The 19,342-nt window shown below is 50.6% G+C and overlaps 2 protein-coding genes across 2 annotated transcripts in view; one reads left to right on the forward strand and one right to left on the reverse strand.

Annotated features, from left to right (window-relative positions):
• The first annotated feature begins 772 nt into the window (after positions 1-772).
• On the forward strand, positions 773-7,503 carry CD40LG (CD40 ligand). Its single transcript, XM_005436031.4, has 6 exons — positions 773-1,008; positions 2,807-2,944; positions 4,178-4,223; positions 4,525-4,572; positions 4,888-4,950; positions 6,947-7,503. The coding sequence occupies exons 1-6, from the start codon at positions 853-855 to the stop codon at positions 7,315-7,317; spliced, it is 822 nt and encodes a 273-aa protein (XP_005436088.1). The 5' UTR covers positions 773-852; the 3' UTR covers positions 7,318-7,503.
• Positions 7,504-12,240: 4,737 nt separating this feature from the next.
• Positions 12,241-19,342, reverse strand: part of ARHGEF6 (Rac/Cdc42 guanine nucleotide exchange factor 6) — a 40,670-nt gene continuing 33,568 nt past the window's right edge. Inside the window, 7 exon segments of the mRNA XM_005436029.4 lie at positions 12,241-14,574; positions 15,219-15,258; positions 15,260-15,271; positions 16,117-16,216; positions 17,004-17,093; positions 18,042-18,135; positions 18,950-18,970. Coding sequence (XP_005436086.2) covers positions 14,434-14,574; positions 15,219-15,258; positions 15,260-15,271; positions 16,117-16,216; positions 17,004-17,093; positions 18,042-18,135; positions 18,950-18,970 — 498 coding nt within the window. The 3' untranslated portion in view covers positions 12,241-14,433.

Here is a 19,342-nt window from a genome sequence, read left to right on the forward strand (position 1 = left end):
ATGGAGGTGATGCTGGGAGGTCAGCAGCTGGCAGAAGTGGCCAGCAACCCCCCACAGCCCTTCTCACGCCTGGGTCTATAGATACAGGTAACATGGGTAAGTGGGGACAGGGCTGAGATGGCTTGTGCCCTTGGGTGTGGGGTGAGCACCTCATTAGGGCACCAAGAGAGCTGCTTAAAACTTGTCTCTTCAGAGTGGTGGCCAAGCACCAAGACCTAAGGTCCTGCTGTCTGTCAAGGAGCATGAAAACTGAGCCCACACTAGGGTCACAATGCCCATACAGATGGTCTTTTCTCCAGGATCATACAGCCTACCCAGGCAGACTTCACCCATGTGGAGCACAAGGGAAGGCCAGAAATTAGCACAACGCGTGTGCCTCAGCCAAGCATCTTCACTGCAAAGTCATCGGAAACAGGGCAAAAATCCTTTGTTGAGAAACAACCGAGTTCCCGAGTGCTTCCTAGCCCCTGGCAGCCCATGTCTGTGTGTTCATGGTCTTCAGTTCTTTGAAGACAACTTGTCATGAAACTTTCATCCACAGCAGAAAAAAACCCAACCAGGGCATAGTCTGGATTGTTTCAAGGGCAAATATGAATATATGGAATAAGAATATCTCTCTGCTTTTGGTAGAACGGTAGGAAAAAGCATGGAAGTGCACCAGAGAAGAAAGTCTAAGCAACCTTTTTTGTTGTGGGAGACGGTAGTGAACAAACTTACCCACTACGAAGAGCTTTTTCCAGGAAGTGTAGGTTGCTGCAACCTGTATCCCTTCAGCAGCGGGTGCTCACACAACAGTTCTCATGCTACTTGCAAGCAGTGCATTTGAAGGCGCCCCAGCAACGTGCACGGAGGATGAACGAACCCTACAGCCCTGCAACACCCCGACCCATCAGCAGCACCTCGCCCAGCACCATGAAAATGTTCATGGGCTTTCTCGCTGTATTTATTGTAGCACAGATGATTGGGACCGTACTCTTCTGTTTGTATCTTCACATGAAGATGGATAAGGTAAGTGGAGAAATAAGGTTGTCTCTGTTGGATTGCTAACGTGATCTGCCTTCAGCTGCGGCGAGGTGTGCTCACCAAAAGGATGAACAAGGTAGAAATGATGCTGGCCACTGGATGGATGCGGGAGTGGCATTTATTACACCTGACTTCTCATTTCTGCTTTAATTTGCCACTAAGATGTATGCTGAGGAAGAGATCTGTTCCTTTCATTAACAAAATGAGATTGGATCAATCGAGAAGAGCCATTAGTAGCAAACCTTGCAGCCCATGGCCAGTCCAGGGAGAGGAGAGTGTGGCTTAAACACACAAGTGCTTATTTCAGGCTTGTGGTTGATTTTTCTGGTGCCGTAGTACTTGGCAGCACTGTGACACGAGGCACAAGGATGGGTGGTCCAGAAATGAATTTTTTTTTAGTGTTTGCCTGTATGAATTTTACCAGCATCTCACTTCAGATGCTGTCTTTCTGTTTAGGGAGGAAAGGAGTGGATCCCACTACTTTGTCTTCTTTTGAAGAGACGGAGTATTAGTGATCCTGTCCCATACTTGGGACAATATTTAGCAAAAAATTAAGAACTGAAAAGCTGGTTTTGAGGTTGCCATGACTGCAGCTGCACTGCACGATGTTTAAAATCACCAATCTAAAACAAATCAGAAAAGACTACCAGCTAAAGGAATAAAATGCGTCTAAAATCCAGAATGAGTTCTCCCTCCCAGATATGAGGATCGTCATTACTGATTTTTGAATTTTTTAAATTGAAATTTAAGTGGGTGACTTCTGACCTTCAAGGGTGGAAAGAAATCCTGAGCTAGAGGGACTTAAAAGTCAGGGTGATGGAAGGGGACTTTGCTGCAAAGAGGTTGCAGCCTTGGAGTGAAGGGGTGAGTAGAGGGTCTCCGGCAGAGCAAAATGTGGCTGCACAGGGCTGTGGCAGGGGTTCAGAGGTGGCCAAAATGCAGTCACAGGTGGCAGGAGGGTTTCAGCAGCCTTCAGAGCTTGTGGCAGGGCTTCAAACCCGACCCTCTGCATGCCAGTGCTGCCTGCACTGAGCACTCTGCCAGGATGTGTCTCCTCGTGTCCACCTGCACTTCTTTTTACTGTTTAGCTGAATGTTAGGTTTTTACAAATAAGTGGTGTAACTTCGAAAATTAGTATTATATATATTTATTTATTCTTTTTTGGGGGGTGATTTTTTTACATCTGTTTTTTTTAACCTGAAGTTCTCGGCAGAATTCAGCCCCAACCCAGAAGTTGTTTTAGTCTCTTGGCAGCTCTTCTAGTCAATAAGCTAGCTGAAAAAATGAAAAGCCGGGCTGCACGGGCAGGGCAGCGTGGGGCTGGGTGAGCATCCCAGCTGCCTGCTGGGGCCGCTGGGGCAGTGGCAGCAAGCCCTGAGCCAGCCGCTGAAATTGTGTGCTGCTGTCTGTAAATGCAGGTGGGTGGATATTTGCCACCTGTGTTTTGGGAAAGGCAGAGTGGGAATTACAAATACAAAGTTAAGGTGATAGAAAATAGGAAAAGATCCTGAGCGATCATCCACTCATTCAGCATTGCCAGCCAGGGTCAGCCCCCCGGGTGCAATTCCTGGTGGATGCAGGTGTAGATGCTGTGCTGGGCGGCTGGTGGGAGCGCTTGGTACCCGTGGTGTGTCTGCCCGGCTCACCCCGATGCTGAACAACTGATGCTGAGCTTTCATGCTGTGATCTGTCACTGGCAGGAGCACAGCGTGGCTCTGCTGCTGGCCATTACAGGTTTCCCACTAACATCCCATTCACTCTCTCTTCTCTCCCTCGCTGGCAGATGGAAGAGACATTGAGCTTAAACGAAGACTACATCTTCCTGAGGAAGGTACAGAAATGTCAGACGGCCGAAGGTCAGAAGTCGACATTATTGGACTGCGAAAAGATTTTAAAGGGCTTCCAGGACCTCCAGTGCAAGGTACACTGCTGTTAGGCAGATAAAGACCCCGCTGAAGGTGGAGGAGGGCTCCCAGGCACATGCACAGCTTCACCCCAAGCTTTTTTTTAAGACCACGGGCACCCTTTACTTTGGGGCTGCACAGACATGCTCTTTTTTATGCTATATTCTTTTTACACGATATAATTGAAAAATCTCATCCATATTTTTCTCAAACCAGTCTTGGTCAGAGCACGTCCAGCTGCAGCATGCTGAAGGATGCTTGGGGCTTGTGGTGGGAGGGATGGAGCTGCAGCCACCCTGGCACTGCACTCTGATCCCAGTATGAAAAATATTGATATTCTGCTGTCTGGCACCTAGCTCCAATCCTGTGCCAGGTGGCTGTGAAGATGCTTGTGGCCACCTGCCGCTGGGAAGACTTTTATGCCCACTTTGCTCAGGTGTCGATGATTATGCAAGGCTTGGGCCAGGCAGTACAGCTGCCAGCCGCCGGTGAGGAGGAGGAGGATGCTGTGCAAATGCCACCCCACAGGCTCAGGGATGGCACCTCCAGCCAGTGCAGCGGCTTCTCGTGTTTGGGTGCAGAGAACTGAACCTGCACTGTAATGCCCTCTTAGAGCAGCTGAGGGCTGCCCAGCCAGGGATGAGGTGCTCTCAGCCTGCTCAGCCCTTGAATTCACTGTTTGGGAGTGGCTGTGCTGGCCAGAGCAGGCAGGAGAGGGACATTTCTTCCTCGTTGTCAGTGTCCAATGACATCAAATGCCTCAGCTAAATCTTCAGATTTGCATTGGTACCAAACTGACAACAGAAAATTGTGTCTCAGATAGACCCTGCTCAGCAGCCCTGAAAACCCTTTTGCAGGGACTGGGACATGCCTGGCTGGCTGGGCAGCATCTGCAGCATGGCTCACTGACATGGTTTTAAATGAAAAGGAAATGTTTTTTTTGTTTGTTTCATTTTTTTCCAAATAAATTTTCCCCATCACATCATTTGAATCACATAAAACCTAAGATCATAAACCCTACAACCCCCCTGCTGCACACAGCCAGCCAGCCCATGGCCCTGTGTGGTCCCGGGGAAGGTACTGGAGGGGCCTTGCGGTTCCAGGTACCCTCTGCCGAGAGCTGGCAGGGCTGTTGGGGACAAACCATGCCAACCCGAGCAGTGAGCACAGCATCCTTTATACAGAAACTTTCAAAACCATTGATTTTTACATCTTAAAAAAAACCCCACACATTTTTGTTGTTGTTACAGGACGGGGAAGCCAGCAAGGAGCAGCCCAAGTTTGAAATGCAGAAAGGTGAGTCTCCTGGTGCCACCAGTGCACCCCTGGCTGGCTAGGGCAGGAGGAGCTTGGCGTGGGGAGGGCTTTCCTTCACCCTGCAGCAGCCCACTGGGGCCCCGGGGCAGGGCACGGAGGCAGGGGACGGGGCTGGGGTTTGGAGCATCCCCATGGGGTTAGGACTGTGCACAGCACGGGGCTGGCAGAGGGGGTCACCGGGCATGGCTGTCTCACCAGGGCAGGCAGCTCTGGGTGCCACAGTGCCTGGAGCTGATGAAAATGAATCCAAATTTAAATCTGTGGCCTTTTTGCATTGCAGGCCATGAGCATCCCCATTTGATGCACAAGGATGAGACATCTGTGGCAGGTAAGGGGCAGGCACATCCAGCTCCCATTCCCATGGTGGGTAAGGTGGCACAGTCTCCTCCGCAGGATTTATCCCTCAGAGGCTCCACCTGGAAGGCAACTGTGTGTTTTTGCTGAGCAGAGGCCAGATCCTGCCTCACTCAGGGCTGGTGGGGGGTGGGGACACGACGACTTCTGAGTGTGTCACTGAGCTGGATTTGGCCCATAGAGAAATATCAAGGGTGGGAGGTGCCACAGTCCCGGCAGAGGAGCTGTGCTCCTGTGGGGGGACCGCGGGTGCCAAGGCATCAATAACACTGGCTCTCCCAAATTGCAGCAGAGAAGAGGCAGCCGGTCGCAGCCCACCTGGCAGGTCACCAGAGCAGCAAGACAGTCTCAGGTAAGACAGACCCACTCAGCACTGCCTTGGCCAGGGAGCCAGCGGGGCATGGCAGCATGCGTCCCCCAGCCGGACCCAGCAATCCTGCCCCGTGGCTCAGTAAGGGCACGGACAGGGACAATACAATCCCGGCATGAAAGCATGTCCCCAGAGTACAGCAAACCTCTCGGTGGTAATGTCACCACATGCACCTGTGCCACATGGTTCGTGCATCCCATGCCAGCTGTCCTCAGTAACCTTATTTATGCCTTCCTAGAAATGCACCCCAGTGGCTTAATCTTTGCAGTGTTTCTCATGAGCAGAAAACTATTTCTTTTTGTATGTAATGAAACCAACCTCTCATTTTTCTTTTGGACTCAAAATGCAATGCTTCTGCTCTCCTGGACGTGTCTTGCCAGGGTGGCTCTGCTGGCATATTGTATCTGCTGATCTAGTCATCTTCTTACCTGTAGTGGTCCTGATAGCAACGTGGACGAGGTGATGACTTTACAGTCACAGCATAGATAGCTCCAAACTGATCTAGGCAAGATGCACTTATTGACAGCCTCAGCCAGGTTAGTTTTGAGAAATGCACGTGAGTCCATTTGCACATGTGCATCCCTCTGCACAGACCATGGTTGCTCTCGCAGCTCTGTCCCTCAGCGTAGCCTTAGCTAAGGAATATCCCACAAGAGCAAGGATTACCAAAGCGAGCAAGAGGTTGCAAGGTCAGTCTCTCAATCAGGCAAGGCTTTCGCAATCTGAGTACTTTTGATTTAATTCTGGAGTAACTGCCAGTAATCGGCAACCGCTCTTTCCATCTCTGACGCAGCATTTCACCCAGAGCTCAGTCTGCCTATGGAAAGCTTAGTGTTAGATAAGATCAAAGAAGTGAGAAACTTGCTGCATTTTAAAACTCCCTGCTTAAGCACTTGTTGAGCCTATAAAGAGGGTTGAAATTCTCCAGAGAGCAGCAGCTACCTGGAGCTCGGCTCCGCTCCTCGGCAGTCAGGCACAGAGGCAATAAATGTCCCTGTGGGATGCACGGGCACAGACCGTGGGCTGTGTGGCTCCCCCAGGACCCCCCGCTGCGGGGACTGGGACTCTGGGCTGGGACAGCTGAAATTATTACTCCCCTTGGAGCTGGGTTGCTCACCCATACTGCTCTTGCAAGTGTCTCTGGGACTGGGGAAGGCGGAGGTCCAAAATCGCTCCCAGAGGTGGCAGCTGAGCTCAGCCCCTACGGCCATGGCCTCCTGGTGTCCGTAGGGACTTACCTGTACAGACTGGCAGGAGCGCCTCCTCATGAGCTACTCTTACGCTCTGATGACAGTGACAGTGTCCAAAAGCCCTGGCAGCAGCGGGTTTGCGTGGGCAGTGGTCCCAGTGGTGGGAGGCAGGAGTTGCCACGCAAAACCCTCCCAGCTCTGAATGCTGCCAGGGACCAAAATTGTGGGACGTTGATTTTTGCACTTCCTTGGCAAAGTCTCACCTTCTTCAGAGGCCAAGTGGAGCATGGACTTTGGAGGAAAGGCAGCACCCAGTTCAGAACACTATGTGCCCTGGGATGGTGCCTCTGGAGATAGGAGCTGCGGTGTGTTTTGGCAGTGCTCTGAGGGCTCGGAGGCTGTGCCACCAAAAGCTGTGGAGACAGAAACCCTACGGGGGTGGGCACAGGGGTGTTTAGCCCGCGGTGGCAGCTCTGTGCAATCCTCCACCCTAAGCATTTCCACTTGGTTGGGTGAAGGAAACCAAGTGCTCCTCTGCTTGCATAATGGATTCAAGGGTGTCAAGGCCAGTGACCAGGAACAAGGGTTAAACGTGTCCTGGCTTTGGGGAAAGGGACCCTGCTCCCCTGGGCTGGGGATGGTGTCCTGGGGTGGGCAGGAGCCAGCCCTGCATCCCGCAGCAGTCAGAGGCTGTGATGCCAAATGTCTGTGGGGTGTCCCCCCAGAATCAGCCTGCCAAACTGGATGTCACCTTCTCCAAGCTCATCTGTCGTGCTTTCCCCCTACAGTGCTAGAATGGAGGACAACGATGTATGGCCCCATGAACAACAAATCGCTATCCTACCAGGAGGGGAAACTGAAGGTGAAGGAAGCAGGGCTCTACTACATCTATTCCCAAGTCAGCTTCTGCACCAAGGCGGAGACTTCAGCACCCTTCACCCTCTATATTTATTTGTATCTCCCCATGGAAGAGGACCGGCTCTTGCTGAAGGGACTAGACACACACAACAGCTCCACGTCTCACTGCAGCCTCCAGTCCATCCGGGAGGGCGGTGTCTTCCAGCTCCGGGAAGGGGACATGGTCTTTGTCAATGTGACAGACTCAACACGAGTGAACTACAGGCATGGCAGCACCTACTTTGGCATCTTCAAGTTGTAGTGAGGAGGGGGCCGCCCCAAGCTGGGGGTCCACCCAACTTTGTTGAGCAAAGTGGCTTCCCCTGTTTCCCGTATTTATGTTCCTCTGTCTCTTCGGTTTTCTTGTTTCTTAATGTGTATATTTTGTTATTTATTAATGAGGGCCAAGGGGCCCTGAGAACACAAATGGAACAAAGTTTGAAGCTGTTGTTGTTTGCACTTTGCTTTTTTCTTTTGTTGCCAACAGTTTGGTACGTGCCTGGGTCTGCCATGCCCCACGTGCCTGGCAGGGTGGATGTCCCCGTTATGTCACAAGAGCTTTATTTAGCGAGCTCTACCATCAGCGTTTCTTTCCTAGCAATGTAGGATGGCTCAGGGCGCTCCAGCCAAGCTAGGTTGGTACATATCTTCCGTACCAATCTGCTTACAAAACATCAACGGAAAAACATTAAACGGCTTAGGAACGTCTCCTCTAAAGGAATCAATCAGCCAAGCACTGTCCTTACGTGCTAGCTGCTGGTGATGCATCGTTGCCATCCTAACTGTCTGCTTTATCTTGAGAACCTCCTTTTTTCCACCCGTGCCTATCTACGAAACTCAACCAGCCTTCTTGCTTAGGGTGGCACTGCCTTGGCCCTGGTCGTGCTCGGTGACAACCACCCTGCAGCACAGGGGCGATCGGTGGCAGGGGACACTGCTGATTTCAAGTCAGAGTGTGGGTAAGGTGCCAGTGGTGCTCTGCTCTTGGTGACCCAAATCCGCTCACCAGGCTGTCCTTCTCCCACCTCTGCAGGTAGAGTCTGGACCCTCTGCCTGTGGACTGTTTCACTCCCCTGTGGAACGGGTGTTGGCCAGCACCATCACATTTGGACCTGCCTCCTCTCCTGAGACCCCTCCTGCCCTAGGAGGACGACCAGGAAAGCATGGGGGTGGCAGGGCCAACTGCTTCTTGCCAAGCCCTCCAAGGTACATGTGTAGAGCATCTTCTGGTTGTCCTCTGTGAGGACGCGCCCACAGCAGTGCTTTTCCTGGAGCTCCAGGAGGGCAAGGCTGTGCAGAGGGGCAGGACCCCCTCTCAGGCAGGAGGTACCTGGGTGGCACTGCATGCTGGGCTCTCCCTGACCCTCTTCTCCAGCTTGGCCCACAGAGAAAGTGAGCTGAGCAACAGCAGGGCACAAGGATCTTGATGCAGCATTTTTTAAAAGCATCTAAAGATGCCAAAGGTGGCCAGTCTGGAGCGTTTGGTTATACAGGTCACACTTGTCGGAGTGCAGAAGTTTGGAAACACTCCTGGAAGCCAACAGGTTTGCAAGTGGAAGAGCTTTCAGATTTGGGCAGTCCTTGGGGTTTTCTTGGCTGGAGGCTGCAGGTCTGGTCCTAACACGGCGCCTGAGTGCCACCACTGCCGGGACGGATGGGGCAGTCTTCGCACAGCTCCTTGCAGTGCTGGGTGCCCGACACGGCCCCCTCCCAAAGCCAGCAGAGGAGAGCTCAGAGCCACTCTGGTTTTACTATAATTTAATATGTATTTGTTGGCAGTTCTCCCAAAGTGCCTACCTAACTTCATCAGGGAATCGAGCACTCTTGTCTGACACAATGTATAAAAACTATTTATTTAACTAAAACCATCTTATTAACGGAGAAGCGCCGCATGCCAAGGGACTGTGCATGGCCAGCGCTGTGTTTTGCAGCGTATTTCAACATTCATGGTTCCCCTTGCTGAGAGTGGGGGTTCGTCCACTGTCACCCCACAACTAATACAATTTGGGAATGAAGAGACAGGGTGCTTTGTGTGTTTTGAATGCCGCTCACTCTTCTCAGCGCCAGGCTGGGATTTTCCAGGCTCCTGCTTGGGGTCTGGGGACAGAGGGCAGTGGGGTAGCACTAGGGGGCACAGGGGGAACAGCCAGTCCCTAAAAGCGTCTGGGGGCAACCGTCCCACCCCACTCCTTGGGACATGTTGGGGTACCAGGGCCATGCAGTGCTGGGGACATTCTGGCTGGAGAAGGGAGCAAGGACCCCCCTGCCCTGGGAAGGCAGCAAGGCCCTGGGGCTGGAGCCCCCTGCACAGCTGTGAAGGAAAAGGGTGGGGGCAAATTTAAAGGTATTTAGGACACCTGGCTGGAAGAGGACTCTTCCTGCTTGTACCTTCAGGGATGTCTCAGCTTTGGAGCAGAGGGATGGGTACTGCACAAGGTAGGATCCTATGGGTGCTGGGTGCAGGGGCTGGGTGGCCGCAGCCTCCTGCGGTGGGTCCCACCACCTCCTGCGGTGATGTGGGTCCAACTGCATCCCCACTGCTGCTGAAACCTGGCCACCCTTGCAGGTTGGGCTCGCTAAGGCAACGCTTGCGTGGCTGGAGAGCCCCAGAGCTTTGCAGGGGAAGTGGAGGTGCCCAGCAGCGGTGGGGGTGTGGGTGGGAGCCACGGGAGAAACCAAAGACGATGCAAACCTGCACGGTCTGAAACGGGGGAGAAGCTGGCTGGGAGCAAGTGGATGGGGAGGGAAGAGCTGTGAGGAGTGTGTGCATAGCTGTTGTTGGGTGTCCATGTCCTTCAGAAACAGGTTATCATGGGAGAGGGGAAACAGTGCACAGCCTTGAACCCCCTGCAGCTCCCAGCTCCATCGGCCAGGGGGTTTGAGCTGGGCTGCAGTCCCTGGCGCCAGTCACTGAGAGGGGATCCAGGAGCTGCAAATTGCATGGAAAAATAGATTTTCCTGTGTGACTGGGGGAGACAATTAAAGAAGAGAGAACAAAACAAAGCATAAAAGCACAATGAATGCTGTAGCGAGAGCAGCAGATGCCAGTTGCCACCTCCCCTGCCCACGGGCTGCCTGCCCAGCCCGGCCCTGCCCGCAGCACTGCCTTTCCCAGGGCTTTTGCCGTTTCTTGCCTCTGTTTCTTCATTTGTCAAAAATAGCCTGTGGGATTCGGATGTGAGGTAGTGCGTGGGAAGGGAGGAGCTGCGATTGCTGCCATCCAGCTGTGGCCTTCTCCCGAGCAGTTTTGTTGTCCCTGGCCCCTGCCCAGTGCCGTGGCAGGTGCAGGTTTCCCCTACCCGTGGAAAGTCTGAACATCACCAATACGTTGATTTTTTTTTTTATTTATTTATTTCTCCCCTTGATGTGGGCCCTCTCTGTCATCCTTGGGCTGTGGATTTTACGGTTTCTGATTTTCGCTCTTTCTAAGAAGGGGATGAAAGGGTGATGAGTACGTGGGTCACATCAGCATGGCAGCTGATGGGGGGGGCACAGGCAAGCAGTGGCAGGAGCAAGCAGCAGTATAGTCATCTGCTGGGAGAGGTGCTTGCACGGCTTAAGACGCACAGCTCACTGGGAAATATATTATTTTTTTTTTAGTTCTGTATAAAAAATGAGATTTTGGTTCGGGTTTTTTTCCCCTCAAAAAAGGTTGGGATGCCACTATCCAAGCAGGGTCTCTCCAGCTGGTGCCAATGAGCTCAGGGCTGCTGGGCAGCAGCAGCTGGAGCAGGGCTGCCCACATGCTGCGGGGCTGTGCACAGTGGCCACCGAGACGACAAGCCTGTCCTAGAATCTCTGCACTACTTTGGGGTCTTTTTTTTGTTGTTGTTGTTTTTGGGTTTTTTTTTAAAATCCCCCTTCCCAGTTAGGCACTGGTTGCCTGGGTGCCAGCCTTACCTTGGCACCCCTTGCTTGGTGACAGCTCTTTCCCCTGCTTGGCGCAGGCAGTGTCTAGGTCTCCTCTAGGAAGCCAAACCTCTTGCATGCACCCTGGGGGCATAGGAGCCTTCTCCCCCCCCCCCCCCCCCCCGGTTTTAGTTCAGAGCTGGGGGCACTTGTGCTGTGGGGTGGTGCCGCACTGGGGCAGGCAGCAGGAGCAGCCCACCACCTCCAGGGGATCTCTAGCTGTGGCAATGGCTGGGGCTGCACAGATTTAAGCTGTTGGTTGGGCTTTTTTTCTGGTTTTTCACATTGATGGTCGTTTGGAGCCAAAACTCCATTGCCTGGGAGCTGCTGGCGCTACCTGTGTTGGAGCTGGGTTGTGCAAAGGGGCTATTTGGGGGCTGGCATAAGAGAGGGGGCCAAAGAAGACCCCATGTTCAGCAGGAGAGCAGGATGGGCGGTCTCTGGTTAAGGTGTGGATCTCATGGGGACCTGGGAGTGGAGATGCTCCCCCCAAGATGAGCCTAGGGGATGCTCCCTCCTTGCTCTTGTGCCCAGTGCAGGCTCAGGGGCACTCTGGTCTGGGTATGGCTCTGGTCTGCCTCTGCAATAATTCCCTGAAGTGCCACTTGGGTTCAGGCTGGCTCCCTTGCAGACTTCATTGTTTTTCCATGATGCACCCGAGGCCAGTGTTCTTTTTTCACTTTTTTTTTTTTTTCTTGCTCCGACTGCTGTGCTTGTGGAGGGAGAGCAGGGCCTGGCCCTCCTGCCCTCGATCCTCCCGCTTTGGCTGTGGGCTGAGAGCGCGGTATGTCTCTACCAAAGAGTTAAAAATACCAGCATGCAGGAGAGGTCTTGTCCAAGTGGTAGACCAAAGGAAATCCTGTCACCACACCTAAATGCCAGAAAAAAACACAAGCTAACTAAGAAAAAAAAAACAAACCCAAAACAACAAAACAAACCAAACTTAGGCAGGAAGTCACTTATCTACAGCAACCTGCCCGCACAGCTAATTCTCCCTAAAGCATCCTTGTTAGCAGAGTGCAAGCAGAACTTGAGGGATGGAACCGCATCTCCTTCCCCTGGGACCAGGTGCCCTTCCCTGCTGCAGGTCTGGGCGGTGGTGGGAGCAACAGCTCAAGTGCCAGCATCACCATTCACACCAGTATCCCTGCCAGCAGCCAGTAAACTGGAGGGTGGATGAGGCACCCACGGGCATTTTGAGCAAATCAGGGATGCCCAGAGCAAGCGCTGGCTTTGCTTTCGTGGCGGAAATGAAGCAGCACCGAGAGCTAAGAAGCCATTTTTATCCTTCTTTATTTGTTGAAAATGTCAATTAAAAAACTGTTCAAAATAAAAACATGTTAGAAAAGTTGAACTTGCATAAGTAGTTACAGTAAATAAACCTACATGACAAAGATAAACTGGAAGGCAGCTGACACAACATCCATCTAAAGACAGACTCACTGGAACCTATTTACAAAGCACTGTAAACAAAGTAAATATGGAAACATTGCTGTCCATCCGGCATGGCTTCTTTTCCTTTTTATTTTCTTGTCTTTTTTGGCTTCTAGCTCTTGACAAACGCTTGATCCAAAAAGTCCCAGTGTGCCCTCCATCACATTACATCTTACGAACATGCATATGTACACAGCACAGGTTTCAACTAAACCAGGGGGCAACGAGGAAACGTTTCTACCCTCTCCTTGGAGTGTAAGTGACCCTTGGTTTGCTGCCTAGCACCCAGTGCATGTCACCAGCCTGGCTCCCAGCCCACCTTTGGGCAGGCAGCAGGACTGGACAGTGCTGGGGTGCCTGGGCACAGCACCCCCGATCGGCGGCGCGAGCTGCTCGGTGTGCAGCAAAGGCCATCATCCTGGCAAACCATTAACCAGCACGGTAGAACCTGCCTGCTGACCAAATGCTCAACGGCATGCCTGCACCGGGATGTGGGGAGCTGCCATCCAGCTGGGAAGCTCTGGAGATGTCAAATGTAGCCAGAGCAAAAAAGACCTCTGTTTTGTCCTAGAAACAGCTTAGATTTAGAGAGGGTTTCTGTTTACACTCCTTGTGATGTTTTGGAGTCTAGCTCTCCCCAAACACCATTTGCTATGTTCTGGCTAAATTTTAATTGTGAGGAGGGAGTTGTAATTATTGCCTCTATGTCTTTCATGACCAACGTAACGATGTGACTGTAATGAGCTGTGGTGTGTCTGCACACCCTGGGACCATGCTGCCCTGTGATATACATTAAGACTTATAATTAACTGTAACAGAAGGTTACTTTTATAATGCTGCTAAGGAACAAAGGAAAACATCAGTTCTAAACTAGGGTATAACACCGAATAAGATGAAGATAGCCAATACATATGCATGTTGCCTGTGTGCTGTGTTCGAGGTGCTGTGCAGGGATCTGGAAGGGTGCTGACCATCCTTGCCCCAGGAGCGTTCCAGCTCTTGTCAAAACATAAATACCTTTCCTATTCCGAGAGAAAGTTCCTTTTTCCTAGCAGAAAGCCCGTTGGGGGGCAATGGGGGTAGAAGTGGTCATTGGCTTTGTTCCCAGCTAACACGGGCAGACGGGAACAGGGAATCAGCACGTGTGGGGGTTGTTCCTTGTTGTCAAGCAGTGTTTACATTTCACACAGAGAAAAGCATGTCCTGCAAGGGGAAGCACAGCAAAACTATAAACTCATATGATACCTGGACACTCAATGTGAAAACAAAGAAGGGAGTAGGAGTTCTAGGTCATGCATAAGAAAAGGGATGTGGGGGCAGAACAGCAGTTACCTGTTGCGCTAATCACGAGCTCTTAGGAGGCAGCACTGTGCAACATACCTTCCCATGCGCTCTGACAGGTGCTCCAGATCTGACTTCCCCAAAGAGTTCGAATGTCTTCATGTTAATTGCACATTTTAATCAGTATCAAGGCCACACGGGAACCACAGTATTGCTGGGCTCTAGTTCGCTACAGTCAACTAACGGGGAAAAAGAAGGTGGATGGGACAAGCTTCCCCAGCTGTGATTATCTGAAAAGAGGAGCATGGTGCTTCTTGGTTTCTGCTCAATGCTACCTCAGTAATGTTTTCATTCAATAAATAGGTACCGGTGCTTTTGGAAAGAATGAAAGCATTAAAAAGTGCTTAAGCTTCCTCTAGGAAACTGCTGCCAAACCCTTTGTGAGCAGCAATCGTTAGCAGAGTTTGTATTTGCTCCCAGTAGCAGGTACGATGAGGTATTAGTTGCTGCAGATGAATTGTGAATCATGGACCGCTTGCTTACTGGTTTAGTTGTGATTGATTGTTTCTGGTTTATTTCCTTATTGGATGGAAGAAAACCTATTCTTTTTTTTCTCTATGACTTTTTTTTTTTTTTTTGGTAACAAAATTCCCCAAACCAACAAAATAAGGAGCAAGAAGAGGCAAAGGATCCAGTTCTGCTTCCCAAAAACCACCTGAGGTCACACACCACTGCCAGCAGCTTCTCCCCAAATTCAGGCGATCAGAGACGACTTGCGCCCCGTGTCCTCTCTGCCACACTCGTCCGTCTGCTTCAGCAGCCTTCTAACCAGCTTCTCCAAGTCCTTCCTGGATTTAAGCTCTTCCTCCAAACACTGTTTCATCCTTTTGTTCTCCTGCAAGGTAAAAAATAAAGAGCTAAAGATGCAGGTGCGATGAGGTAGCTCCACATGCCTGGTGCCTCAGAGGTGATGAAATATCAGGGACATCTGACAGGCCCTGCTGGCTTGTGAGGATGGACACCACAGGTTACTTGTGGCCTGATCCACTCAAGCAGACCCTTACTACCTTATAGACCTGCACAGAAGTCCCTGTGACTTTGAGCAGGCAGAAGCATCCTTGTGGAAACCTAATTTTAGCCTGGCTTGGAGGACCCTGTCCTCCTGGGGTGGGCTCTCCCACCTTCAGGCGGGGGGCTGGAGGGAGGACGTATTTCCTCCGAGTCTACAAGAATTGGTACCTACCAGACCCCTATAAAATGAACAAGTTGAAAGGGTTTTAGAGTAGGGGGCAAGTTTCATGTTACCACAAAGACCAACAACTCCTTCCCTCCTGCTGGCTCTGGTGCTCAGCAATTGTGTGGTGAGTTGATTCAGGGAGCTAAAAACCAGAAGAAAACTAATGCTGACGCAGGGAGCTGCAGGATTAGACCAGCATCAGCAAGACTCTTCCAGGGCACTGACCAGTCAAAGATAATGACCCAGTGCAGCCTGGCTGGCTTCTGCTCAAGCCCCAGCACAAACGACCCCGCTCAGAGTACCTGCTTCAGTTCTTTGACTTCATCTTTCAGTGCATAAACTGTCAACAAGGCTCCTGCAAAAAGAAATGCCAACGTTAAAAAAAAAAATTTAAAAAAAAGCTGGAGTATAGCAAAACAGCAACAGCAAGGGAGCTTTCGTGAGTGAGGTGCTGATGGGGAAGGTGCTTCCAGCTTCTGCTTGGCCAGCATCAGGCTGCTGCGAATGCTGCTGCCTGTGAGAGGATTCTGGAAACACAGCCCAGGAGCATTTAATAGGCCACCGGTCTGATATTCAGGGCTCTTTTCTAAAAACTCAAGAAAAATACCTTGTTCTGCTATCTTTTAAGTTATCAACAAAGGTCTGTGGTTTTGGCTTCCCTGCTTATGCTACTGCAATAAATAACAATGATTTTAAACCTGGAAATGCCCGAGCATCTTTTGTAAAATGGCTTTGATTCCTTGAGGTTATACTGCAAAAATAACAAGCACGAAAGCAATGCGCTGTCTGGGTTAGAGAAGGAGCCGATCAGCGCTGTCGCCCAGATGCTGAAGCTGGGTAGCCCTCACAGACAGGGTGCCAGGCAGGCTCCCGAGGGGTAGCAGCAGCCCAGTATGTCAGAAGTTAAAAAAAAGCCACTTGTTTGGTTCTGTCCTCCCTGACGCCATTAGCTACACCCGGATAAGCTCTGGGACTCAACAAACTGGCTCTCAGGACCCAGCGCACGGACTCCCAGAGGGTTACAGCCACGTCACGGCAGCTGGCTGCTCTGTCCTTAAAAAGGGACAAAACAGCAACTGGACTAAGGCAGCGGTCGGTGAGACCAGCCCCGCTCCTCTGCAGGGACGCAGAAGGAGAGCGCGTCGGGTTTTAACGGCTTTCCAAAAAGCAACAAGGGGATCGGCCAGCAGCCACGCTTACTTTTCCTCCGTGACAGTCTGGCCGTTGCTTCGTGTTTCCTCTATGATGATTTTCTCTTCCTCAGGAAGAAGGACTTGGGGGATGGAGTCTTTACGGGAGCCTGTGTACAAGAATTACCCATCAGGAAGAAGAAGGGAGACGTCTCCCCGGTGCCCACGGTGCTCTGGAGGCAGCAGCCCTTGCTCTCTCCGCTCCTCTGCGGGGACACAGGGGCTGGAGAAGCCACCACCTATCTGCCACGGTTACGTACGGGCTTATACGTACCACCGACCTGGCGCTAAAGCAGCAAGTGGAAAGTTTTCAAGAGTGCTCGCTGCATCTAAAGCTACGTCATGACTTATAAATTAAATTATTCGATTCGAGTCAAGAGCTCTCAGAAGAAACACGGCCTCCCCTCTTTAAATGTACCATTATTTGATAGTTCAGTGATTTAATTTGACATCTCACCAGCAATGATAAATAGTTATATTTCCAGAGTTGAAGATGTTAGATAGGTTCTTATGAAGCAGCTTGTTCTTAAACACGCAGCTGATTGAGAGATAATATACATGCTTCCTTTCTAAAGCTGTATGCAACCTGAGATTACCATCACGTTTTCAGTGCTGACAGCCACAGGCACTCACTAGGTTTGCTTAATTCCTAACAAGTGCTGGTGAAATAGCGGTGTCTCATCTGCCCTCCTACCAGCTTCATTCTCTGCGTTTAGAAGAAAGACAATGGCAACTAAACCACTAGGTAGATGAAGCTCCCTTATCTTGAAGATTGAACACCACACAGTTTCCTAGCATGAGCCTCACTGCTGTATGATGCAACCATCTGTTCTTTCTCAGAGGGGTTATCAGTGTTGCAGGCGGAGTAAGAACTAAATAATCTGGTTGTGTGCCCACCTGAGCTGAGAGCTTGCTGGAAACCTGCCCCGGTGCAGTACGCTTCAATCACCTTCAGGATCTGAGCATCTTCTTCCAGTGCAGCAGTACCTGTAAAACATTGCAATCAACAGCTATCACAAAAGGCAAAGTGCGCTGGCTTTCACCTGTCCCAGCCTTTGTTCCGAAGTGCCTTAAAAGCTGTTTCCCTGACCGACACCGGGGCTTTACCGAAGTCCCTTTTGAGGTCATTTACATTTTCTGGCCTTTGCAACGTCCCGAGGCATTGAGCATCACGACTAAACTTCTAGCTGCTAATACATCTAACATATCTAACATCACTTCTAGCTGCTCATCTCAGAAAAACCCAGGGGGTGATGCCTGGGTGCAGGAGCACTGGGAGATGTGTAGGCAGAGCAGCTGTGCTAGGAGGGGTCTGGGACAGCTGCATCACAGCAGGATTTGGAAACGTGAAGTCTTCATTTCCAGCCCTAGCTCAGTGGTGTCTTCTCAAGGGAGACAACTGACCTTCAAGCTGCATACCGCAGGAGCTCACTGCTGGGTGACCATGGCCTCTCATGTAAAACCCCCAAGGGGTGTCCCAAGTGGACTTCGGGGAGCTGTCAGGACACCCCTCTTTGGAGGTGAACACCCCTGCAGGGACAGGGCCTTTTTTTGTTCCCTGATCCCCCACGCAAACTGTTGCAGGTGAGGATTTATCCCGCCTCTCAGACATATTTTGATGACTGTTGATGCGCAGTTTTACTGCAGCTCTTCACTGCTTGGAAGTAGTTCCTTGGCTCTGCACCCAGAACAAGGCAACCAACAACCCGTGACCTTGTGCTAGCCATCATGAGGAGGGTGGCAGCACGTCTGGCAGTCAGAACTGGGAGGGGATCCGTCAGAAGCTGAGGACCCTTGCTCAGCAGCACGTAGGCTTGCGCACAACGTGAGCATACGGTTGCATCCTGCACCATAAGAAAGGTTGTTCTTGAAGTCCCATGGAGATCACTGAGTACACAGAAACCTCCAGAAAGAAGAGAAAAATACAACACTTACTTTTCCGAATAACAAACTCTTCATCAGATGGTTTTCTCTCAGTTTTCCTTTTTGGAAGAAACTTCTTCATTGTTTTTGGACTTTTGCTGGAATCCTATAGAGAAACAGACTCTTGTGTTTAACCAGAACCAAAGACAGCCCAAACAGCAGAGCAGCGCAGCTGAATGCAGCTATCCATGTTGCACACAACACATTAGAGAACTACAAAGCAGACAATGACAAAGTTGGGGAAAATGATGCTTTTTGCCCTTCCTATGCGCTAGTTGTGGCCAACTGCTCCCTGGAAGAGCAGAGGGAGTTGCGCCTGCGGGGCTGGGCTGGGACAAGCTCCTCTAGCAAATTCAACCCTCGGCTAAGATCCTTTAGCCAAAGAATTCAAACACATTCACAGCACTTTTTGTCTGCTTACCAGCTCTGTGGTCTCTGTTGGAAAGCCCTATATAGTTGCGTATTTCCTTGACTTGATTTCTAATATAAAACAGTTGGCAAATAACATTGCTTCGAAGTGCACACAATTTGTTTGAGAGTATAAATCCCCCCTCCATGTACACAGAGAACAAACACACACACATAAAGTTAGTGTCTGCTATGACTCCACAAGTAAGAAACACAAGCTTTTATCTTCTTCACCGAGTTACAAGTCTTGCCAATTTGGAGAGAATTAGTGTATTAGTAGGTTACATGCAATACAGATTTCAAGCAGGAGAAGAGGCACACCAGGAGTTTAAGTACCATAATACTAAATCCTTCTTGTGAGTTATCTCTATACGTATTTGCCAGTCACTACTGACTCTCACGATAACTAACTGATACAGCCAGACAAAATTAGGGTCATGCAAGCACGAGAAGCATGAACAGGAACAAGCATTCTTTGCCACAATAAGCCAAAGAGATGTATCTACCCTTACCTTTAAGATATAAGACATCCTCTACAATGAATATGCAAAGAAAGAGAAGATGAGTGTGAGAGATTGATGATTTTATTGACCAAGTCCATTAAATCCACAATTCTAAAACACATTTGAATGTTAGTCTTGCGATTAATGTGGCACACCCTCTGTACTGGTTTTAGAGCACTACCAACATGCAAAGGAGCACCGTGTCATGCAAAACTGAAAAAATTACATGTGAAACGCATGGTTAAGTGGGCATTAATACACTCTAAACACATCAAAACAGAAAACATGCCTCCTCGGTTAGTAGTAGGTTTCTGCAGATGTTGGTTGTCTAAAATGGTGCTTAAAAATGTGGGACCCACTGGTGCAGCCACCCCACGTGCCCGGCTCTGTGGGATCAGCTCA

The sequence above is a fragment of the Falco cherrug genome, chromosome 15 (assembly GCF_023634085.1).
Source record: "Falco cherrug isolate bFalChe1 chromosome 15, bFalChe1.pri, whole genome shotgun sequence".
NCBI lineage: Eukaryota > Metazoa > Chordata > Aves > Falconiformes > Falconidae > Falco > Falco cherrug.